This window comes from Dasypus novemcinctus, chromosome 9, assembly GCF_030445035.2.
Source record: "Dasypus novemcinctus isolate mDasNov1 chromosome 9, mDasNov1.1.hap2, whole genome shotgun sequence".
NCBI classification, from domain to species: domain Eukaryota; kingdom Metazoa; phylum Chordata; class Mammalia; order Cingulata; family Dasypodidae; genus Dasypus; species Dasypus novemcinctus.
The window spans coordinates 131287938-131313458 of record NC_080681.1 but is presented as its reverse complement, the minus strand read 5'-3'; the positions used below and the strand labels follow the sequence as shown (position 1 = coordinate 131313458).

Genomic DNA, 25521 nt, shown 5'->3' with positions numbered 1-25521 from the left:
CTGTCATTTATCTTTTTTTTTTTCTCTTTTTTATTATTTTCTTAGTGGTTGCTCTAGGAATTGCAATATGTGTCTTAACTTAATTAATTTCTACCTTAATTCCAGTAAAACAGAATAGCTTTGGTCCGACATATAGCTCTATTCCCTCCCTTTTCCTTAGTGCAATCTATATATGCTACAGATCATTCAACATTACAGTATTACAGTAATTATTGTTTCATACAATTTTGTCTTTTGTAGGAATTAAATGATGCAAGGAAAGCACTCCTCAGGCCTCCAATGTTTATACCCACATGTACCATTTCCATTTCTGGTCTTTCTTCCTGGGATCTGGGGCCATTTCAATCCGGCCTGAAGATCTCCCCTTAATCTTCCTTACAGGAAGATCTGCTGGCAACGGATCACATGTTTGTTTACCTTCTACTTTTGAAGAACAGTTTTGCTGGATAAAGAATTTCTGGTTCACATTTTTTCTTTCAGCAGGTTCCATCTCATTCTGCTCCCTTCCGACCTCTAGATACTCTAAAGAGAAGCCAGCCATTAATAGCACTGAATCTCCCCTCTTAAATAATGCATCATTTTTCTCTTGCTGCTTTCAAGATTTTCTCTTTGGCTTTCAAGAGTTTAATTATGCTGTGTCTAGTGTAAATCTAAGCATTTATCCTATTTGGGGTTCACTGAGCTTCTTGGATATGTAGATAAATGTTCTCATGAAATTTGGGAGGTAATTTTTAGCACCTTTCTGCCCCCCTTTCTCTTCTCTTCATGGGGCTCCAATTGCATGTGGGATTTTGGATATTGTCCCCGCAGTTCTCCAAGCCTCCATTAATTTTTCTTCAATCTCTTCTCTCTTTGTTCTTCAGTGGGGATAATTTCTATCAATCGATTTTCAAGTTCCTTGATTCATTCTTCTGCTACCTTGAATCTGTTCTTGAGTTGTTCTAGTGAATTCACTTCAATCACAGAATCGTTCAACTCTAGAATTCCCATTTGGTTCTTTTTTATAATTCCTTTTTGTAGAGACTGTCTATTTGATGAGTCACTGTCATCCTCGTTTCCTTTAATTCTTTAAACATGGTTTCCTTTGGTTCACTGAATATATTTATAATATCTGTTTCCAAGTATCTGTCTGCTAAATCTACATCTGGAAACACTCAGACAGTTTCTATTGACTGTTTTTTTCCCCTCAATATGGGTCATACTTTCTTGTGGTTTTTTGTTGTTATTTGTTTTGCATGTCTCAAAACTTTTTACTGAAAACCGAACAACTCTGGATCCTCACTTTTCCCCTGAAGACCGCTGCTCTTTGTTCAGTAACCTACCTGAACGTCATCTGTGAAACCTGAGGTGTGGCCACGGTCATCTCTCCTCAGTGCTGTTTTACTTGGGCTTCCCAGGGGTCCCCACTGTGTCTGTGTAGCTTCGCGGTCAGTCAATATTGGGCAGAGTATGGGCTCAAGCCCCTCGAGCCACTGGCTGTGTGTGCAGCTGGGGAGTGCAGCGTTCAGGCTGGTGGAGTGTGCCGCGGTTTTCACTTCCTGCTGGGCCTTTGACGGGTGCCCTCAGGGCTGGCCAGGTTCTGTTGCTCCTGCGCCAGGAACTCGCCGGTCACCAGCCATGCCTGAGCAATCCTGCTGGCTGCCCCGCTCCTCAGCATCCTCTGAGATCGTCACAACCACTGACCACACTGCTGAAGGAGGTTGCCACCCACCAGTCCACACTGAGCCAGCCCTTGGACAGGAGCAGAAAAGCGGCTGGTTCTCGGCCTACCCTGCACTGACCACGCAGAGCAAGGTCCCAGGGTAGAATTCCACAGATCCCACTGTTCTTACCCACAGTTCAGCAATTTTCGAGTATAAGAGCTCTCAGATTATTGAGTACCTTTGGCTGATTTCCAAAGCAACAATTCTGACTGGCTTCATAGTTGATTTTGGGGAGAGGAGTGCTGATCTCACTCACCCTAAGCAGTCCTTCCTTCTCATGCTCTCACTTTCTAGGACATCAATATGTAGGTGCCACATTTCACCTACCAACCCACACTTCTAGCCTGAGACACCTGGTTACTGAGCAAGGAACCCCCAAGTCTAGCACACAGTTTGGCAAACCACAGGCATTCAATAGGCCAATTGGCCGGCCAACTCAAATACGTCCACAGCTCTGCTCCTCTCAGGTCTTTCCCCGGGGTCTTAGCTCCTGCCACCCCCGTGTCAGGAGCACGGGCGCCACTCTCCTCCTTCCCATGCCTGTGCTGCCCAGCCCTGACAATGAGCGCTTGTGACTACTCAGCGCTTCTTCACAACCTCTCTCTGGAAGTGACCTTGACGCCAAGAGGCAGTCCCAGCACTCATCCTGAGGCTGTGGTGCCCTCTTCCAGTGCCACAGAGGGATCTGGGGCAAGCTCCTGACTCCCTGGCACCTGAGCTTACACGAGGCACTTGGGGACTAAAGCCTGGCCCCTCTTCTACTCTGCGAGCTGCCCCAAATGACATCAAGGCCTTTGGGATCTCCCTTCTTGTTGTTTGAGAGGAACAGTGTCTACGCAAAATATTTCCTTGGTCCGCCTGGCCTTGACTACCCAGAACAGGTGCTCGACAACTATTTGCTGAGTATAAAACCCCAGACTCTTCTTGAGTGCTGGTTCTGCGCCTACATACTTTCATACACATTAGCTTGGCTGACTGTCCCTAAGACGGCTACATACTTTCATACACATTAGCTTGGCTGACTTCCCTAAGATGGCTACATACTTTCATACACATTAGCTTGGCTGACTTCCCTAAGACGGCCCCACTCACAATTCCAGGAACGTGCCCCTCAACACTTGCCCCGAGCTCAGAGATATTTATAATCCCTCTTCCTCCTTACCGTGATCAGCTAATAGGTGAGCAAGATGGCCCTCCCCACTGCACCTATCTTTTCATCTCATTACAAGTGTTTCCTCTACCTCCAGCTCCTGACGTCTGAACTCCCACCTAGGCCTCTAGTCCTTCCTATAACGGCCCTTCCCAAGGCCCACTCCACTCACTGAGGATATGTTTCTGGCACCAAGCTGGGATCCTGACCATAGCTGTGAGCCTCCAACTGGAGGGAGTCGACAGTTTTCCCGTTCCTCTGCTAGTCTCTCTCCCCTCAATTCACACCCATTTCTGTCTTCAAGATGCAATAAAAGGGAAGCAGACTTGGCCCAGTGGTTAGGGCGTCTGCCTACCACATGGGAAGTCCGCGGTTCAAACCCCGGGCCTCCTTGACCCGTGTGGAGCTGGCCCATGTGCAGTGCTGATGCGCGCAAGGAGTGCCCAGCCACGCAAGGGTGTCCCCTGCATAGGGGAGCCCAGCGCAAGGAGTGCACCCCGTAAGGAGAGCCGCCCAGCGCGAAAGAAAGTGCAGCCTGCCCAGGAATGATGCCACACAGACGGAGAGTTGACACAACAAGATGACACAACAAAAAAGAGAAACGCAGATTCCCGGTGTAGCTGATGAGAGAAGCAGTCACAGAAGAACACAAGTGAATGGACACAGAGAGCAGACAATGGGGGAGGGAAGAGAAATAAATAAAAATAAATCTTAAAAAAAAAAAGATGCAATAAAAACTCACTTCCTTCAGGAGAATTCTTTTGCTTAGCACCGCCCAGTGTCTACTGTGCCTTTAGTGCTAGGCTCAGCGGCACCCTGGTCAACCTGAGCACCCTGCATTCCTCTGACGGGACGCTGGCCACACCAGTGGCTGGTGCAGCAACTTAACAACCACACCCTCTCACCTCTCTCTCCTGGAATGCTCTCTTGCCATCTCCCTCCTCTTCTGTCTTTCCCATTCCCGGCGAGCTTTATCTTGTTCTTCTCGATGACGTTTCCGGCGCTCATGTTCTCTTTCTTTTTCTTTCACTCTAGCATGCTTCCCTAATTAGAAAGAATAAGTGTCATGGAAAGAAACCTACCTTCCAAAAAGCTTAATTTGAAAATACCCAGTCAAGAAGAAAAGGAATATTTTAATGACTTGGAGAAATAATTATGATTTTATGTTAGATTTAAAAAATCCAAGATGTAAAACTATGGCATTAAGCCTCCAATTAAAAAAAAAAGAAAAATTACAATATGCTTATCACTGAATCCTGGAATTGTGATTTTCACCTTCTCTTTTCACTATTCTGTACTTAATAACCTATGACAAACACATTTCATATTTAGAATACAGAATAAAACTTTGCTCCTTTTAATAGGCCTCTACATCATGTTATAAAAACTTGTTATCTATCCAAAACCATCAATTTATAGTTAGCTTTTTATAATTTGCATTTTTGCGCCTGTAAGAAGTGGAGTTATATAACAACGTAATTAACAGCACTGAATTACATGACACAGTAAAACCTATTGTAAATGATGGACTATAGTTAATATTACAATTATAAAATGTTCTTTCATTAATTGCAACAAATGTACCACACTAATGCAAGGTGTTAATAGGGTGGGATATGGAAACTCTGTACTTTATGCATGATTGTTCTATAAACTTCTTTAAGGAGAACAAAAACAAAAACAACATTGTTAATTAATTGCATTAATAACAATGAGGTTTAAGTCGGGCCCTTGGGTCATTTCCCCAGTTCTAATATCCTAAAGAAGCTCATAATATCGGCAGCACCAACACACCCACTACGATGGCTATTTTTAAAAAAGGCAAGCGAGGAATAATGTGTGTTGGTGAAGATTTAGTGAAGTATATTATTGGTGGCAATATAAGATGGTGCAGCTGCTGTCGAACAGTTTGGTAATTCCTCAGAATTTTAAACAGAGAATTACCATATGGCCCAGCAATTTCACCCGTGGTTACATACCGCAAAGAACTGAAAGCAGGGATTCAAACAGGTATTTGTACACCAGTGTTCACTGTGGCATTATTCACAATAGTCAAAAAGTGGAAACAACCAAATGTTCATCAACAAACAGATAAAATGTGCAGCTGTACGATGGGGCACGATTTGGCACGATGCTGGTGTATCCTACAACACAGATGAGCCGTAAAGGCATCGTGTTGACTGAAGTAAGCCAGACACAAAAGGACATACATTGTATGATTTCTCTGATAGGAAATACTTAGAATAAGCAAATTCATAAAGACAGAAAGTAGAATCGTGGTTACTAGGGGTAGTGGGAGGAGGAATGGGGAATTCTGCTGAATGAGCCTGAGATTTTGTTTACGGTGATGAAAAGAATCTGGAAATACACAGTGATGAAAAGTTACACAGTATTGTCAATGCATTTAATACCAAAGAATTGTCCTCTTAAAATGGATAAAATGACTTTTTATATACTGCAGTTGAAAATAAATAATTTTTTTAAAAAGGAAAAAGAAAACAAAAAACCAAAGAAAATAAAAAACCAAACTCATTATTCTGACTTGACTAAACACCCATTTTTCAGTTAAAGCAATTTATCATTGAAGGGTGTGTTTTTCCCTAATACTTTGTGAACTGAGATAATTATATGTAAACAAACCACCCTAAAACAACGTAATGGGTAACAAAGAAAGAAGGGAGAGGAGAGGGGTGAGGGGTAGGAGGAAGAAAACATCAGAAGGAAAATGAAACAACTATTTAGAATAATCTACAATTAAGTTTGCTTTTAGCTAAGAAGTTTTCTTTCTCTTTTCTTTCAATTGTGCTCCGGAGAAGGCAGTGGATTACGAAAAAGGAAACAAACCAGACTTGAACATGATATATAAGAAAACAAAGACTTCTGTACCCCCTTCTGCTGAATGACTACGATGCCTACGTTTCTCTTTTCTCTTCTCGTCTTTCCTGTGATGAGCTTTTTCTTTCCGAGACATTTGTTGGGGTGGTTTAATAGCCAAGGAATCATCTTCCTCTCCTCTGAAATAATAAGATAGAACAGTATCACACCATGCTTGAATAAACAATTACGGTAGTAGGAAATTTCTCCAAGTCAGAAAAATGCAGGATTCAGAATATGAATAAAAAGTTGAATCTGAACTGGCATAAAGACAGACAGATTGACCAACAGAACTGAAATGATTATTCAGAAACATACCCTCACATCTAAAGCCAAGAGATTTTGGACAAGGTTGTGAAACCCAACCAGCTGGGACAGACAGTCCATTCAACAAATGGTGCTGGGAGAAATGGATATCCATATCCAAAAGAAAGAAAGAGGACCCCTACTTCATACCGTATACAATAATTAACTCAAAGTGGATCAAAGACCTAAATATAAAAGCTAGAACCATAAAGCTCATAGAAGAGTATATTGGAAATCATCCTCAAGACCTGTGATATTGAAAGTAAAGAATTTTCTTTTTTGTTTGTCTGGTGCTTGTTCATCATCGTCATTATTGAAGTAATGAAAATGTTCTAATAATGACTGCAGTGATAAACACAGAACTATGTGATTATACCAAATTCCATTGATTGCACACTTTGGAGTAACTGTATGCTTTATTAATATTTATCAATAAACTTGGTTTAAAAAAAACAAACGAAACAGACCTGGTGGTAGGTGGTAGATTAATAAACCTTACATCAAAAGCACAAGCAACAAAAGAGAACACTGATAAATGGGACCTCCTCGAACCTAAAACACTTTTGTGATACAAAGGACTTCATCAAGCAGGTGAAAAGGAAGCCCACTCAGTGGGAGAAAATATTTGGAAATCATTATCTGATAAGGGTTTGATTTCCATTCTATATAAAGAGATCATACATCTTAACAATAGAAGAGCAGGCAATCCAACTTACAAAATAGGCAAAAGACTTAGACATTTCCCCAAAGAGGAATATAAATGGCCAAAAAGCACATGAAAATAATGTTTCATATCACTAGCTATTAGGGAAATGTAAATCAAAACAACAATGAAGGAAGCAGCTATGCCTCAGTGCCCGCCTACCACATGGGAGGTCCCGGGTCGGTTTCTGGTGCCTCCTATGGAAGACAAGCAAGACAGTGAGCTGACATGAGGGGCTGGCATGGCGAGCTGATGCAGTGAAGAGACACAATGAGAGACACAACAAGAGGGGGTATAGGGGACATAAATAAAATAAATCTTAAAAAAAACAAAACAAAACCAACCACAATGAGATATCATTTCATACTGCATATAATAGCCATTATTAAAAAAACAGAAAACAGTAAGTGCTGGAGAGGATGTGAAGAAATAGGAACACTCCTTCACTGTTGGTAGGATTTTAAAACGGTGCAGCCTCTGTGGAAGATGTTTGGCAGTTCCTCAGGAAGCTAAATATAGAACTGCTGTATGATCCAGCAATTCCTCTACTAGGAATATATTCAGAAGAACCGAAAACTGACACAAACAGACATTTGCACACCAATGCTCATAGCAGCGTTATTCATAATTGCCAAAAGATGGAAACGACCCAAGTGTCTATCAACCACTGAATGGACAAACAAAATGTGGTATATACATACAATGGAGTACTATGCTGCAGTAAGAAGAAATGAAATTGAGACAAATATGACAACATGGATGAACCTTGAAGACATTATGCCAAGTGAAATAAGCCAGACACAAAAGGACAAATATGGCATGGTCTCACTAATATGAACTGATATGAAGAATAAATGCATGGAGTTAAAACCTAGAATACAGGTTATTAGGAGATAACAGGGGAGCAGCGAAGGAGAACTGATGCTTAATGAATGCAGAAGTTTTAAATAACTTGACTGTAAAAGTCTGGAAATGGATAGTTGATGGTAACATATTATAGTGAGTAGCAACTGGTTTATATATGGGATTATAGGGAAGCAGACAAGGCTAAACTGATAGAGCATCCGTCTATCATATGGAGGGTCTAAGGTTCGATACCCAAGGCCTCCTGACCCTTGTGGTAAGTTGGCCCATATGCAGTGCTGCCGCACGCAAGGAGTGCTGTGACACGCAGGGGCGCCCCCGCATAGGGGAGCCCCACATGCAAGGAGTGCACCCTGCAAGGAGAGCCACCCGGTGTGAAAAAAAAAGTGCAGTCAGCCCAGGAGTAGTGCCGCATGCACACATTAAGAGCTGATGCAGCAAGATGACGCAACAAAAAGAGACGCAATTTTCTGGTGCCACCAAGAATGCAAGCAGATGCAGAAGAACACACAGTGAATGGACACAGAGAGCAGACAATGGGGGGGGGGGGTTGGGGAGGGGAAAGAAATAAATAAATCTTAAAAAAGACATATCAATGAATAGGACTTAAAAATAAATAAATAAATGGGATTATAGCTGAAAAGGGTAGTTGAGGGATACAAATGTCAACTGAAAGAAAGCTACAAGATAATCTACGGAATGAATAACACAGTGAACCCAGAGGTGGATGAGAATAGTGGTTAATAGTGGAAATGCAAGACTGTCCTTCTGTGGACTAGAAAGGATATAGGTCACTATTCTAGGATGGTGGGAACGTGGAGAAGCATGGGAAAAATACAACTAATGTAACCTATGGACTGCAGTCAACAGCAATACTGTATCAATGCAAAGATGCACTGTGTTAATAACAGGGTAATGGGGACTTCTGGAAGATGGTGGACTGGAAAGACATAGGACTCTATTCTCTCCCAGAAAAATACCTAGAAGACAGGCAGAAATGGCTTGGAAACAACTCTTCTAGGGTTCAGGACACCAGAGGAAGGCTGGACACTACCTAGAGGAGAGAGGGACAAAGGAAAAGAATCACGATGGCCAAACTGTGGGTTAAAAATGGCAGCTGCTACTGCTGGAATCCTATACTACAGACGCTTCTGAATTCTCAGGCTTCAGTGCAGGTGGCTATAGACAAAGGGGAGACCAGGGACCCACCTTCCAGGAAAGGGGAGAGAGAGGGACACAGCCTAAAGGTGACTCAGTTTTTGACCCACAGATTTGGCCTGCTGTGTCCCAGGAGCCTGTCCAGGATGGGTGGGACGTGCCACTGTTTGCCTTGGAGCTGGCCAGGGCTGAAGAGACTGGACACCATCTCCCTCTATCAAATGGGACTGACTGTTGAGGACAGAGGCGGGTGGAATGATTTCCTACCGGGCAAAAGGAAGGGGGCTGCCGGTGTAGGCTGGAAAATGGCCTCTGAGAAAATTTGAATCACAAGGCTCTTAGCCTCCAGGAAGCTCTATCAAGTGGTCCCTGCTGCGGCAAATACACTCTGACCAAGCATTCAACAGAGACGGCTGTTGAAGATCGCCACCTGCTGGTAGACCATGGAAGTGCACGTGAGAAAATTAAAAATGAGCAGAACAGGCTTTTTCCGGCCTTGATAGCCTCCTTACCCAAGGCCCTGGGAAGCGGGTCTGCAACTCATTACTAGGTTAGAGCCCAGTTTTGAGCAACCAGCAGGACAATCCTAAAGACCCAGGTTGAACCAAGAATCAAAGAGGAGCAGCCACACATAGCCTCCTGCCACTAAATCCCTATGAAAGAGAGAAATTGAGGATCTGAGTAAACTACCATCCTAATCGGATATCTAGACATCAACAAGAAAAAAATTACAAGTAATAGTAAGAAAATGGAAGAAATGGCCAAGAAGGTATATATCAAAGCCCCAGAAGAGACGCAGGATTTGAGAGAACTAATTACCAAGATACAACAAATTTCCAAAACCAAATTAAAGAGCTAAAAGACAATATGGGCTCAAGGGATAAATGACATTAAGAAGATGTTGAGCAAGCACAAAGAATAATTTGAAAACCTGAATAGAAAAGTAACAGAGCTCATGGGAATGAAAGACACGACAGGTGAGATAAAAAACACATTAGAAGATAACCAGCAAGATGGTGGTGGAGTAGGGAGCTGCTAGAGTCAGCTCCCGCTGCAGGGCAGTTAGTAAACACCCAGCGCTCTCTGGAGCTGCTGAACCACCTGTCTGGGGGCCCCAGGAGACCAGAAGGGCATCTTGCCACATCCCTAAAGAAATGGAAGGAGGAGGCTGCCCATCTGCAGAGAAGACTCCTAAGTAGAGGCTCCACGCCCTGGAGGTCAGTGTCCATCCTCCACTGGAGGCACAAGTCACCTTGGGAGATGTTCCGCGGCTGGAATGGAAGCTACACTTCCCAAAAACCAGGGAGGAAGAGATGGTTGGGCACCAACTTGAGCTACTGATAAGTAAATTCAGTGGGCTGAAGTATAATCCTGAGAACAGCTTAAGTTTGAGCCTGTCCACGTCAAAGAGGCTGGGAGCTGTCATCTTAACTCCGTGCCTGGCACAAGGGGAAGCGGGTCGGGCAGAAAACCACAGTGCTTGTAGGGACTGGTTTCTTTCCATCCAGGTCAGATTGCAGCTCTATTCTAGGCTTCAGGCCCTCCTCCAGCTAAGAGGGAGCTTGGGGAACCTGTGCCAGCCTCTCCAGGAAATTACCGAGGCTGGTGATTGCACTACTCTGGTGGCATGAGCTGCCCCAGGAGCTATTCTGTGGCTGAAATTGGAAGCTCCATTTCTCAAAAATGGGAGGAGAAGATGGTTGACTGCTGATTTCGGCTACTGACTGGTAGACTCGACTGGCTAAGGTATAACCCCGGGAAGAGCTGGGGTGTGAATCTGTCCAAATCAGAAAGAAGCTGGCAGCTGCCATTTTGACTCCACCCCCAGTCTGAGGGGAAGCCAGGACCAAAAATCACAGTGATGGTATGAACTGGTTTCTTTCCCCTAGATCGGCCTGCAGCCCTAGACCAGGCTTCAGGCCCGCCTCTGGCAGGGAGGAGGCTGAGGAGCCCTGCACCAGCCTATCCAGGTAGCTGCAGGTATCTTTGGATGGCACAGACTGAAATCAGAAGTCTACTGGGGCAACTGCGGTCGTCTTGGATGTGCACTACATAGATTGCTGCCCACACCTGCAGCTCTATCCCCACCCCAGGCAGGGGAGAAAGGGGTGTGAAGCTTCATCAGTCTCTCTGGGCAACTACAGTCTAGGCCTGCACAACTTGGATTATTCCACACAGCTGTGACTCTATCCCCACCCCTGGCAAAGGAGAAAGTTGTAAGAAGCTTCATTGGTCCCTGGCGCAGTGAGGGCAGCTTGAGCCTCCACAGCTATAGCACTAATTACAACCTTGGCTCTGACTGCACAACCAGCAAGGGAGAAAGGGCAGGAAGCCCTAAACCAAAGAGAAAAAGCACCCAGAATAAATACTCTAGTAAGCCAGATGCCAAGACACCAACAAAGAATTACAACCCACACCAAGAAACAGGACGATATGACCCAGTTAAAGGCATAAGATAAACATCCAGATGACAGAAAGGAGTTGAGACTACTAATCAAAGATGTTCAAACAAATCTCCTTAATAAATTGAATGAGATGGCTGCAGAGATTAAGGGTATTAAGAAGACACTGGATGAGCACAAAGAATTTGAAAGCATACACAGAAAAACAGCAGATCTTATGGGAATGAAAGGTGCAATAAATGAAATAAAAACAACACTGGAATCATAATGACAGGCTTGAGGAAGCAGAAGAAAGGACTGGCAAGCTTGAAGAAATGGCCTCTGAAAGTGAACATACAAAAGAGCAGATAAAGAACAGAATGGAAAAAATTGAACAAGGTCTCAGGAAACTAATTGACAGCAAAAGGTGTGCAAACATACATGTCATGGGTGTCCCAGAAGGAGAAGAGAAGGGAAAAGGAGCAGAAGGAATATTTGAAGAAATAATGGCAGAAAATTTCCCAACTTTATTGAAGGACATAGATATCCATGTCCAAGAAGCACAATGTACTCCCATCCAAAAAAATCTGAATTGACCAACTCTAAGACATATACTCATCAGAAAGTCAAATGCCAAAGAGAAAGAGAGAATTCTGAGAACAGCAAGAGAAAAGCAATGCATAACATATAAGGGATACTCAATAAGATTAAGGGCTGATTTCTCACCAGAAACCATGGAGGCAAGAAGACAGTGGTCTGATATATTTAAGATACTACAAAAGAAAAACTTCCAGCCAAGGATCTTAAATCCAGCAAGATTGTCTTTCAAAAATGAGGGCGAGATTAAAATATTCACAGATAGGGAAACGGACTTTGGCCCAGTGGTTAGGGTGTCCGTCTACCATATGGGAGGTCCGCGGTTCAAACCCCGGGCCTCCTTGACTCTGTGTGGAGCTGGCCATGCGCAGTGCTGATGTGTGCAAGGAGTGCCGCGCCACGCAAGGGTGTCCCCCGCGTGGGGGAGCCCCACGCACAAGGAGTGCGCCCGTGAGGAAAGCCGCCCAGCGTGAAAAGAAAGTGCAGCCTACCCAGGAATGGCGCCGCCCGCACTTCCCCTGCCGCTGACAACAACAGAAGCGGACAAAGAAACAAGACGCAGCAAAATAGACACCGAGAACAGACAACTGGGGGAGGAGGGGGAATTAAATAAATAAATAAATAAATAAATAAATAAATAAATAAATAAAATCTTAAAAAAAAAAAAACTTTAAAAAAAATAAAATAAAATAAAATATTCACAGATAAACAGACACTGAGAGAATTTCTAAGCAAGAGACCAGATTTTCAGGAAATACTAAAGGGTGTGTTAGAGCCTGAAAAGAAATGACAGGAGGGTCATGGAAGAGAGACTAGAAATGAAGATTATATCAATAAAAGTAACAAAGTGTCAAAAGAGTGGTGAAAATAAAACATGACGGATAAAACTCAAATAGTCAGGAATAAACTTAACCAACGATGTAAGGTACTTGTATTCAGAAAACCACAACTCAATGTTAAAAGAAATCAAAAAAGGCCTAAATAACTGGAAGAACATTCCATGAATGCTCATGGATTGGAAGAATAAACAGCATTAAGATGTCAATTCTATTCAAACTGATATACAGATTCAATGCAATCCCAATAAGAATTCCACCAGCTTAAAAAAAAAAATTGATAACAAGATCATCAAATTTATTTGGAAGGGTAAGGGGTACTGAATAGCCAGAAACGTCATAAAAAGGAAAAGTGAACCCTCATCTCTGGACTTTAAATCATATTACACAGCTATAGTGGTAAAAGCAGCATGGTACTGGCATAAAGACAGACCCATAGACCAATGGAACCAAACTGATGGTTCAGAAACAGACCCTCACATGTATGGTCAAGTGATTTTTGACTAGCCTGTCAAACCCACATAGCTCAGGCAGAACAGTCCATTCAATAAATGTTGCTGAAAGAACTGGATATCTATAGCTGAAAGAAGGAAAGAGGACCCCTATCTCACACCTTATCCAAAAATTAACTCAAAATGGATAAAAAAACCTAAAAATAAAAGAACCATAAAACTTGTAGATGAAATTGTAGGAAAATATCTTCAAGACCTGGTGGTAGGTGGTGGATTATTAAAGGAGATAAGAGAAGGACTGAGACAGACTACTGATGTTTAATGTATGTATAAGTTTTCATTACCTTTAGTGCAAAAATGTGGAAATGTGTAGAGTGGATGGTAACACATAGTGAGTAACAGCTAGTTTATAAATGGGGATGTGGCTGAAAATGGTAGTCTAGGTATATAAATGCCAACTGACAGAATGCCAGGGAACAATCTAGGAACTGGATAGCACAGCAAACCAAGAGGTGAATGAGAATTGTGGTCGACGGTACAGATGCAAGTGTCCTTTGTGAGCTAAAGCAAATGTACATCACTAGTGCAGGGTGTTGGGAATGTGGAGAAGCATGGGAAAAATACAGCTGGAGTGACCTATGGACTGTGGTTAGCAGTAATAACATTCTTGCATCTATGCTAAAGATGCGTTGTGTTGATAATGAGGCAGTATGGAAAATATGAGCCAAATGTACACTATGGACAAGGTAACAATCAGATGATATTATCTTATCTGTAGCAAATGTTTCACCACAGTGTGGTGTGTTGATAGAAGGGTGTTGTCTGGTAATTCTGCACATGAACATGATTATTTTATAAGTTTACAACTTCTGTCATAAAAAACATTAAAAAAATAATAATAGGGTAGGTTGGGGGGAAACACATCAATGTAAGAAAAAGACCATGATTAGTAGTAAGAATTTAACAATATTCTTTCATAATTTGTAACAAATGTCTCATGGCAATGCAAAGTGTTGGAGGGTTGATATATGCGACCCCGGTATGATGTTATGCAGATTTGCTTTGTAAGTTCACAACTTTTACTATACACTTAATTGTTTATGTATGTTCATATATAAATTATATAAAGATAATAATAATAGGGTTGGTTAGGGGGAAAGTACTTTGGTTACTAGTAATATTTTGACAATACTCTAATCATTTGTTAAAAAGGTTTAACAATAATGCAAGTTATTAGTGGTAGGGTGAGTTATGAGAATTCTGTGTGATGTTATATATGTTTGTTTTGTAAGTTCACAACTATTATTATACACTTACTATGTATGTTTATGTATGATATACTTCAATAAATTAATTTAAAAAACCCCCCACACATTAGAGGCATATAGCAGCAGAGTTGAAATGATAGAAGAAAGAACAAGTGATACCAGAGCAGCTGAAATTACAGAGAGAAAAGAATGGAAAAAATTGAGCAGGGGCTCCGGGATTGAATGACAAAATGCAAAGACACACATGTCATGGGAGTTCCAGAAGGAGAAAAGAAGGGAAGAAGAGCAGAAAGAGTATGTGAGGAAATAACAGCTGAAAATTTCCCAACTCTCATGAAAGAATGAATTTACATGTCAAAGAAGCACAGTGTACCCAATCAGAATAAATTATGAACAGACCTACTCTAAGACATACTACTCAGAATGTCAAAGTTAGAGATAAAGAAAAAATTCTGAGAACAACAAGGGAGAAGCAATCCATCAAATACCAGGGACACCCAGTTAGACCTAGCACAGATTTCTCTTCAGAAACCATGGAGGCGAGAAAACAGAGGTATGATATAATTAGGATACTGAAAGAGGAATGCCAGCTGAGAATTCTTTATCCAGCAAAATTGGCCTTCATATGGTATTCACAAACAAACAGAAACTAAGAAAAGTTTGTAAAAAAGAATCCACCTTTGCAGGAAATATTAAAGGAAGCTTTAGAGCCTGAAAGAAAAAGCAAGAGAGAGAGAGGCTTGGAGGAGAGTACAGAAGAAAGAATAGCAGAAAGGATAATTAAAAGAGTAAAAAAACAGAAAAACAAGATAATAAGATATGACATATGAAAACCAAAGAATAAAATGGCACAAGTAAATAATGCATTTACAGTAATATCGTTGAATGTGAATAGATGAAACTCCCCAATCAAAAGATACAAACTAACGGAATGGATAAAAAAACATAAAGCCATCCATATGCTGTTTACAAAAAACTCACTTTTGGGAAGTGGATGTGGCTCAACTGATAGAGCATCCGCCTACCATATAGAGGGCCCAGGGTTTGATCCCCAGGGCCTCCTGATCTGTGTGGTGAGCCGACCCATGCGCAGTGCTGCCATGAGCAAGGAGTGCCAGGGGGCGCCCCTGCATAGGGTTGTCCATGTGCAAGGAGTGCACCCTGCAAGGAGAGCTGCCCTGTGTGAAAAAAGCGCAGCCTGCCCAGGAGTGGTGCCGCACACACAGAGAGCTGACCCAGCAAGATGATGCAACAAAAAAAGAGATACAGTTTCCCAGTGCCACCTGATAATTCAAGCAGATGCAGAAGAACACATAGTGAATGGACACAGAGAGCAGACAATGGGGGTGGGGGGTGGGGGTGGTGGTAAATAAAATAAATATTTAAAAAATTAAAAAACAAAACAAACAAAAACCTCACTTTAGATCCAGGGATACAAAACAGCTGAAAGCACAAGGTTGGAAAAAGATACAAGCAAATAGTAACCAAAAAAGAAAAGGGGTAGCTATACTACTAACAGAAAAAAGACTTAAATACAAAAAAGTTATGAGATACAAAAGACCATTACATATTAATAAAGGGACAATCCATCAGGAAGATATAACAGTCATAAATATCTATGTACCTTGCCAAGATGCATAAAAATACATGAGGCAAACTCTGGGAAAAGCGAAGGGAGAAATAGACATCCCTACAATAATCACTGGAGACTTCAATACTCCACCCACATCATTAGCCAGAACAACTAGACAGAAGACCAACAAGGAAACAGAGAACTTGAACAATATGATAAACAAGTTAGATCTAACACATATATAGAATGTTGCATTCAAATTCAGTAGTTATACATTCTTCTCAAGTGCCCATGGATTTTTCTCCAGGATAGACCACAAGTTAGGGCACAATGCAGCTCTCAATAAATATAAAAAGACTGAAGTTATACCAAATACCTTCTCAGATCATAACAGAATAAAACTGGAAATCAGTAACAAACAGGAAAGAAGTAAATTGGCAAATGTGTAGAAGCTAAATGACACACTCCTAAATAATCAGTGGGTCAAAGAAGAAATTGCAAATGAAATCAGCAAATATATTGAGACAAATGAAAATGAGAACACAACTGATCAAAAGTTGTGGTATACAGTGAAGGCAGTCTTGAGGGAAATTTATAACCCTAAAAACACCTATATTAAAATAGAAGAAAGAGCTAAAATCAAAGATTTAGCTGAACTGGAAAAACTAGAAAAAGAACTGGAAACAAATACCAAAGCAAGCAGGAGGAAAAAAATAATAAAGATTAGAGCAGAAATAAACTAAATAGAGAACAAAAAAAAGAGAGAAAAATCAACAAAACCATAAGCTGCTTGTTTGAGACGATCAATAAAATTGGCAAACCCCTAGTAGACTAACAAAGAAAAAAAGAGAGAAGATGCAAATAAATACAATCGAAGTGGAAAGGGGAAAGTTACAACTGACCCCAGAAAAAAAAAGGGTAAGAGGGGAAAGGGTAAGAGGGGAAAGTGGCTGTGGCTCAATTAGTTGGGCTCCAGTCTACCATAACTCTTCAAAATACAGGAGTATAGGAAGTGGACTTGGCCTAATGGACAGAGCATCCGCCTACCACATGGGAGGTCTGCGGTTCAAACCCTGGGCCTCTCTGACTGGTGTGGAGCTGGCCCACGCACAGTGCTGATGTACGCAGGGAGTGCTGTGCCGCACAGGGGTGTCCGCTGCAGAGGGGAGCTCCACGCGCAAGGAGTGTGCCCTGTAAGGAGAGCCGCCCAGCGCGGAAGAAAGTGCAGACAGCCCAAGAATGGCACCACACACACGGAGAGCTGACACAACAAGATGACACAACAAAAAAAAGAAACACAGATTCCTGGTGCCGCTGATGAGGACAGAAGTGGTCACAGAAGAATACACAGCGAATGGACACAGAGAGCAGACAACTGGTGAGGGAGGGAAGGGAAGGGAAGAGAAATAAAAAATACACCTTAAAAAAAAAAAAGGAAATACAAGAGTAGAAGGAAAATTCCACAGTGTGATAAAAGGCATATATGAAAAACCTACAGCCAACATCGAATTCCATGGGGAAAGACCGAAAGCTTTCCCTCTAAGGATGCCCACTGTCACCACTGCTTTCAACATTGTACTAGAAGTTCTATTTAGGGCAATTAAACAAGGGAAAAAAAAAATTAAAGGCATCCAAATAAGAAAAGAGGAAATAAAACTCTATTTGTGGATAATATGATCCTATATATAGAAAATTCTGAAATGTCTACAACCAAGCTACTTCAGCTAATAAATGAGTTCAGCAAAATCGCAGGATAAAAGATCAACATGCAAAAATCAGTAATATTTTTGTACACTAGTACTGAACAATCTGAGGAGGAAATCAGGGGGGAAATTCCTTTTATAATACCAACAGAAAGACTCAAATACCTAGGAATCAATTTAACCAAAGAAGTACAGTACTTATATGCAGAAAACTACAAAACAACGCTAAAAGACATCAATGAGGACCTTAACAAATGGAAAGACACCTGTGTTCATGGATCAGAAGACAAAATATTGTGAAGATGTCAATCCTACCCAAACTGATTTATAGATTCAATGCAATACCAATCAAAATTCCAACAGCCTACTTTACAGAGAAGGCAGTTACCAAATTTCTTTGGAAGGGAAAGTGCACCTGAATAGACAAAAGCTTTCTGAAAAAGAAGAGTGACACGGGAGGAATTTCACTGCCTGACCTTGAAACATATTACAAAGCTACAGTGGTCAAAACAGCATGATGGGGGAGCGGATGTGGCTCAAGCAGTTGAACGCCCGCCTCCCAACTGGAGGTCCTGGGTTCAGTTCCTGATGCCCCCTAAATACAAACAAATGAGGGGCAGACAATGAGTACAAACAACAAGCAAAAATGAGTAGACAAGGGAGCCATTGGCAGGGGGGTTGGAAATGAGACAAAAACAACAACAACAACAACAACAAAACAGTATGGTACTGGCATAAAGACAGACAAATCTATCAGTGGAATGGAACTGAGAGTCAAAAAATAAACCCTCCTCTCTACAGCCAACTGGATTTTGAGAAACCTACAAAGTCCATGTTAATGGGATGAAACAGTCTCTTCAACAAATAGTGCTGGGAGAAATGGATATCTATAGCCAAAAGAAAGAAAGAGGGTCCTATCTCATTCCTTATACAAGAATCAACTCAAAACCGATCAATGATCTAAATATAAAAACCAGGATCATGAAACTACTAGAATAAAATGTAGAGAAATATCAAGACCTTGTGGTAGGTGGTGGTTTCTTGGACTTTACTCCCAAAGCATGTGCAAGAAAAGAGTAGATAAATGGGACCTCCTCAAAATTAAACACTTTTGCACTTCACAGGACTTTGTCAAAAGGGTAAACCGAGCCAAGTCAATGGGAGAAAATGTTTGGAAATCACATGTCCAATAAAGTTTAATTAATATCCATGATATATAATGAGATTTTAAAACTCAACAATAAAAAGACAAATGACCCAATTAAAAAATGGGCATCAGACTTGAACAGACATTTATACAAAAAAGAAATACAAATGGCAAAAAAACACAAAAAATGTTCAACATTACTAATGATTATAGAAATGTAAATCAAAACTACAATGAGATGTGATTTCAAACCTATCAGAATGGCCACTATTAAAAAGACAGAGAACTACAAGTGTTGGAAAGGATGTGGAGAGAGTAGGAACACTTATTGACTGTTGGTGGAAATGAAGAATGGTAGAGCCACTGTGGAGGACTGTTTGGCAATTCCTAAAGAAGCTGAATATAGATTTGTCATGTGACCCTGCAATATTACTACTGGGCATATACCCAGAAGAACTGAGAGCAGGGACATCCGCACACGGATGTTCACAGCGGTGTTATTCACAATCGCCATAAGCTGGAAACAACCCAGTGTCCATCAACCAATAAACGGATAAATTGGTGTATTCACATGATGGAATATTAAGCAGCGGTAAGAAGAAATGAAGTCAGAGAGCATATGACAATATGAATGAACCTGAAGGACATTGAGTGAAGCAAGCCAGACACAAAAGGACAAATACTGTATGACTGTGTTACTATGATTTAAAATGTATTGAGTAATATACTATATGATTCCATTTATAGAAAATGCAAATACAAATCAATTTAGAAAGATGAAATTAAATTAGTGGTTATGTAGGACAGGGAAGGCATGCTAAGTAGTATGGAGTTTTTCTTTTTTGAGTAATGAGATGGTTCTAAAACTTTTTTGTGGTGATAAATGCACACCATTGTGATTATATTAAAAGGCACTGATTATATACTTTGGACAGATCATACGGTATGTGAATATATCTCAATAAAATGGCTTAATAAATAATTGTGCAAAAACAGCCAGAAACAGTAGCTATGTACAGCAGGGGAAATAAAAAGATTGAGAGGTGAAAAATTTTGTTTGTTTCTTATCATTATTACCGAAATAATGAAAATGCTCTAATAATTATTGAAGTGATGCATGCACAACTATGTGATTATACACTTTGGATGAATTCTATGCTTTATTAATATGTATCAAAATTTATTAAAAAATAATAATAATGGAATATGGAAAAAATATGCCAAATGTATGCTATGGACCATAGTTAGTAGTCACAGTCTGATGATATTATTTTGTAATCTGCAACAAATGTACCACAATGGTGTGGTGTGTTGGTAAAGGGGTGGTGCATGGGAATTCTACACACATGTATGATCGCTTTGTAATTTCAAAACTTCTGTTAAAAGTGCTTTTTAAAGAGAGGCGGACTTGGCCTAGTGGAGGGCGTCCATCTACCACATGGGAGGTCCGCGGTTCAAACCCCGGGCCTCCTTGACCCGTGTGGAGCTGGCCCATGCGCAGTGCTGATGCGCACAAGGAGTGCCCTGCCACGCAGGGGTGTCTTCCGCGTAGGGGAGCCCCACACGCAAGGAGTGCGCCCCGCAAGGGGAGCCACCCAGCGTGAAAGAAAGCGCAGCTTGCCCAAGAATGGCGCAGCACACATGGAGAGCTGACACAGCAAGATGATACAACAAAAAGACAGACAGATTCCCATGCCACTGACAACAATAGAAGCGGACAAAATAAGAACACCCGGCAAAATGGACACAGGAGAAGACAACTGGGTGGGGGAGGGGAAAGAAATAAATAATCTTTTTTTAAAAAGTGCATATTAAATACAGATGGAGATAAAATTAAAAGTAACATGTGATTGTAGCAGTTTGATTAATTGATGAATTCCAAAAAGAAATACTGGATTATGTTTGTAATCTGATCTGTACCTGGACATGATTGAGTTATGATTAGGGCATGGAGTCCCCACTTCTTGGTGGGTGGGGACTCACAGATAAAAGGCATGGCGAAGAATAGAGTTGAGGGTTTTTAAGGCTGGAGTTTTGAGTTTGGAGTTTGATGTTAAAAACTTAAACTGGAGCCCTGGGAAATCAGCATGCAGAGGAAAGAGAAGCCAGTGCCAGGAAGGAACCTTGAAGCCAGAGTAAAGCAAGCCCCAGGAACATAGGAACCCAGGAAGCCTGAGCTCTTGCAGACGTCGGCAGCCATCTTGCTCCAAATAGACTTTGGTGAGGGAAGTAACTTATGCCTTATGGCCTGGTGTCTGCAAGCTCCTACCCCAAATAAAGACCCTTTATAAAAACCAACCAATTTCTGGTATTTTGCATCAGCACCCCTTTGGCTGACTAATATAGTGGTGTATAGAAAAAAACTGCCTCTCTGAGGAAATTTTTGGGGGCAATGGGTATGTTCATTATCTTTTTTAAAATTTTTAAAATTTTTTAGAAGGTACCAGAGATTGAATCCAGGACCTTGTAAATGGGAAGCAGGTGCTCAACTACTTGAGCTACATCTGCTACCCAATTCATTATGTTGATAGTGATGGTTCCATGAGAATCTGCATCCAATTGTATACTTCAAATATATGCAATTTATGGAGTGCCAATTATATACCTCAATAAAGGTGTTTAAAAAACATTCTGCAGGGAAGCAGATGTGGCTCAAAAGAGTATCTGCCTACCATACAGGAGGTCCAAGGGTTCGATACTCAGGGCCTCCTGGCTCATGTAGTGAGCTGGCCCATGTGCAGTGCTGCTTGTGCAAGGAGTGCTGGCCCATGCAGGGATGCCCCCATGTAAGGGTGCCCCCTGTGCAAGGAGTGGCCCCTGCTCAGGGAGAGCCACCCCGCATGAAACCACAACCCGACCAGGAGTGGTGCCACACACATGGAGAGCTGATGCAGCAAGATGATGGAACAAAAAGAGACATAGATCCCCAGTGCCGTCTGATGAGAATACAAGTGGACACAGAAGAAGACATAGTGAGTGGACACAGAGAGCAAACAATGAGGGGAGGGATAAATAAACCTTAAAAAAAAAAAAAGACACTCTGCAATTTTACCAACCTTAGTAATCTCAAAAGTCCATTTAAGGGAAGCCGACTTGGCCCAGTGGTTAGGGCGTCTGTCTACCACATGGGAGGTCCACAGTTCAAACCGCGGGCCTCCTTGACCCATGTGGAGCTGGCCCATGCACAGTGCTGATGCGCGCAAGGAGTGCCGTGCCACGCAGGGGTGTTCCCTGCATAGGGGAGCCCCCTGCGCAAGGAGTGCGCCTTGTAAGGAGAACCACCCATCGCGAAAGAAAAGTGCAGCCTGCCCAAGAATGACGCTGCACACACGGAGAGCTAACACAAGATGACGCAACAAAAAGAAACACAGATTCCCATGCAGCTGACAACCAAAGAAGAACACGCAGCAAACAGACACAGAGAACAGACCCCTGGGGGGGGAGAGAGAAATAAATAAATGAATTAAAAAAAAAAAAAAAGTCCATTTAATAATATATATTGAACTGATTCTACTTTACCAAAATCTTGGGAGAACTAACACAATAGGCTTTAGGGGACAGTCATTCTACCCTCATTTCTGTTTGTATCACCTCTCATAATTTGACAAGGATGAGAGAAGGAAAGAAATGAGGTGATACTGAAGCACGGGAAGATATGTCAGAACGTGCACACCTTGGTATGAACATCTCTGCTAGAGAGACTTGCTCAGGGTATCTTTCGGTGTTCTACTCTGGTTTATTTGTACAAAATTTTAGACAGAAATGTTATTAATCATTGCAACATACATCAAACGTATTTAATATGCTTACGTAAACGGTGCTGACTCAATTATGGAATAATCATGACTTTTAATGTAAGGGGGTGAGGTAAGAGATGACACCATTTATGAGTCCATTTCAATCATGATATACACCTGAAGTCACAAATACAAGCTTTTTCAAGGTAACAGTGAGAAAGACCAGCCAAGACTAACAGAGAGGTACTTGTGGCTCATGCTGCCTCTCACCTGTCTTCCATGGAATCCTCTCTCCTGTAAGGTGAGTTCCTGATTGTTATCTCCATGCGGTGATCTCTCAGCTCCCCCTCTTCAAGGGAATCCCGCTTGGAATCCCGGTCATCAGACTAGGAAACAAAGAGAAAGTCATTTTCCTCATGGGTATGCTTATTTTTAATGATAATCAACCAAGCCTTACCAACATCCAAAAACAAAACTTCACGTACATTTTGAATAGACCAATGTGATACAAATATTTTTAAAAATTTTGTTCAAATCCACTGACACTAAAATCACAACTCTGCAAACAAAACCTGAGATTAGAAACTGAAAACCAGCAAAACAAGTGACATCAGACTATGCTAATTGTGTTAGTTGCTTATATGAGTTAAAATTGTGCCTTAAAGCATATTTTAAAAACCAAGTATTTTGCAATACATTATATAGTACTCAAAAATACCTCAAGACGATCTGTTGTAAATCTCATCAAAAGAAGTACTTTTTTCAATACCTCATATCAAATGACTGTAATGCTTTCTTAAGTATGTTATTATTCAAACCAAAACAAGACTTAAAACATTAATGTTAATTTTGAGGCAACTTTCCATTATATTAAAAATACTTGAAAAATGGCATTATGAACATATTAAAAATGAGGAAAATTAGTTAAATTGCACTAATGATTTTAAGTTCAAAATATTTCCCCATGTAGATAATCTCATCTAGATACAGCTTTAGTGTGTTATCAATATGACTTCAAAGTAAACTAGGCATTTGAATGTTTTTGTTAACTTTTAGAATAGATTTTGGGCTCACCTGGGACATTTGGAAGTACAAAAGAACTTCACCGAAGAAGCGTTGTTCTAATGGAAAAATGAGGGCAAAGACATTTAATCTCCTTTAAGAAAACCACTTACTTAAATAACATAGCTTACATTTTTTAAGCGTTTTATCTCTGCTTTCTCCTCTTGTTCTTTCCTTCGTTTCTTTTCCTGGAGAATTTCATCTAAAGTTTTCACTTTCCAAGAGTCCTTTTCATCACCCATTTGAGTTAAAACACTGCAAAAAAGGAAAACAATTCAAGCAATATTAGGACACAGCAAGCTATGTTTCCGTGCTGGGTTAATTCTGAATGCTTAAACCTAGCCACTTTTGAGTGCTTCTGTCTGAATCCTGATTAGAAGAGACTGGTTCTGAAGAATGAAAGCATGGATTCAAATATCTTTTCTGGGGCTGTGGACTTGGCCCAGTGGTTAGGGCGTCCGTCTACCACATGGGAGGTCCGTGGTTCAAATCCCAGGCCTCCTTGACCCGTGTGGAGCTGGCCCATGCACAGTGCTGATGCGCGCAAGGAGTGCCCTGCCACGCAGGGGTGTCCCCCGCGTAGGGGAGCCCCACGGGCAAGGAGTGCGCCCCGTAAGGAGAGCCGCCCAGTGCGAAAGTGCAGTCTGCCCAGGAGTAGTGCCACACACACGGAGAGCTGACACAACAAGATGACACAACAAAAAGAAACACAGATTCCCGAGCCACTGACAACAACCGATGCGGACAAAGAAAACGCAGCAAATAGACACAGAGAGCAGACAACTGGGGTGGTGGGTGGGGGGTGGTGGGTGGTGGGTGGTGGGTGGGGGGGGTGGGGGGAGGAGAGAGAAATAAATAAATAAACAAATCTTCAAATCTCTTTTCTGTCCTTCCTGAACTGACTGGGTCAAGACACACAACCTCAATTTACCATTTTGTAAAATGACAATAACAGTACCTACCTAATAGTGATGCCTGAGAATTAGGTAATCCACATAAAGCTCTTAGCTCAATACCTAATCCTCATAAAACACCGCTTTCATTGCCAAAATAATTTATTAGAAAGACCTTTCAAGAAGCGGATGTAGCTCAAGTGGTTGAGCGCCTGTCTCCCACATGGGATGTGAAGTCCCGGGTTCAATTCCCGGTGCCTCCTAAAACCAAACAAAAAAAAAAAACAAAACAAAAAACGAAATAACCCACTCAGGGAAGCCAATGTGGCTGAGTGGTTGAGCGCCAGCTTCCCACATACGAGGTCCCGGGTTCAATCCGCGGTCCCCGTACCTCATAAGAGAAAAAAAAAAAGAAAAAGAAAGACCTTTTCGGCTAAATGAAGCCACTGGTCCACTTGACAGCAGCAACCTCAGAGGAAACAGGAGCCCAGGGGGTGGAGGATCTTCGCAAGTGGGAGATCTTCGGAGAGAGGGTGCGTTTCCCGACAAGGCCAGCTGCCCTGGGCAAAGGGCTTCTAGTTTTTGGTGTTCAGCCACGTAGACCTTAGATTGGGCCCGGTAGGGACTGGCTCCGGGAGCGTCTGGGCCCGCCGCCTCCTCAGCCCCAAGCCCCGCGCGGGAAAGACTGGACGGAAGAACAGGGTTGTGCCCACTCCAGATCACTCCCGCTCTGAACCCCGTTCGGACCCGAGGCCTCGGGGTGCGGCGGCCGCGCCCCCACGTCCGACCCGCCCCACCGCCACTCACCCTGCGCCGCCGCCGCCGCCGCCGGTCCCTGAGCCTGAAAAGAAATTGCGCCCGGCGCGCGCCAGAAGCGTCATCACTTCCTGCGTCGCCGCGGACTGGTGACGCCCCGGTCAGAGCGTAAGCGCTTCCGGCGCACTCCCCGTGCGTCACTTCCTTCTTCGGCTGTGGTTGGGGCCGCGAGGGGCCGCGAGGGGCGGGCCGCGAGTGGGGCGGAGCGAGTCGTGCGCGGGGCGCTGTCCTCCGTGCTTGGCCCTCGCGCGGCAGGAGCCGCTTGCTGTCGCCTTCTGCGTCGAGCCAGGGCCGTGTC

At 42.3% G+C, this 25521-nt stretch overlaps 1 protein-coding gene across 9 annotated transcripts in view; it reads right to left on the bottom strand.

Moving 5' to 3' along the window:
• Nucleotides 1-25339, bottom strand: part of CDK11B (cyclin dependent kinase 11B) — a 37490-nt gene extending 12151 nt beyond the window's left edge. For 5 of the 9 annotated variants that reach the window (XM_058304652.2, XM_058304657.2, XM_058304653.2 and 2 more), the window contains exons 1-5: nt 25215-25339; nt 23646-23769; nt 22723-22838; nt 5740-5867; nt 3759-3897 (exon numbers count right to left, since the gene is read on the bottom strand). In XM_058304652.2, coding sequence (XP_058160635.1) covers nt 3759-3897; nt 5740-5867; nt 22723-22838; nt 23646-23769; nt 25215-25288 — 581 coding nt within the window. In that variant the 5' untranslated portion in view covers nt 25289-25339. Of the gene's footprint in view, nt 1-3758; nt 3898-5739; nt 5868-22722; nt 22839-23526; nt 23574-23645; nt 23770-24832; nt 25093-25214 lie in introns of those variants that run through there. The other 4 variants (XM_058304655.2, XM_071217829.1, XM_058304654.2 and 1 more) reach the window with 4 other exon arrangements.
• Nucleotides 25340-25521: the final 182 nt, after the last annotated feature.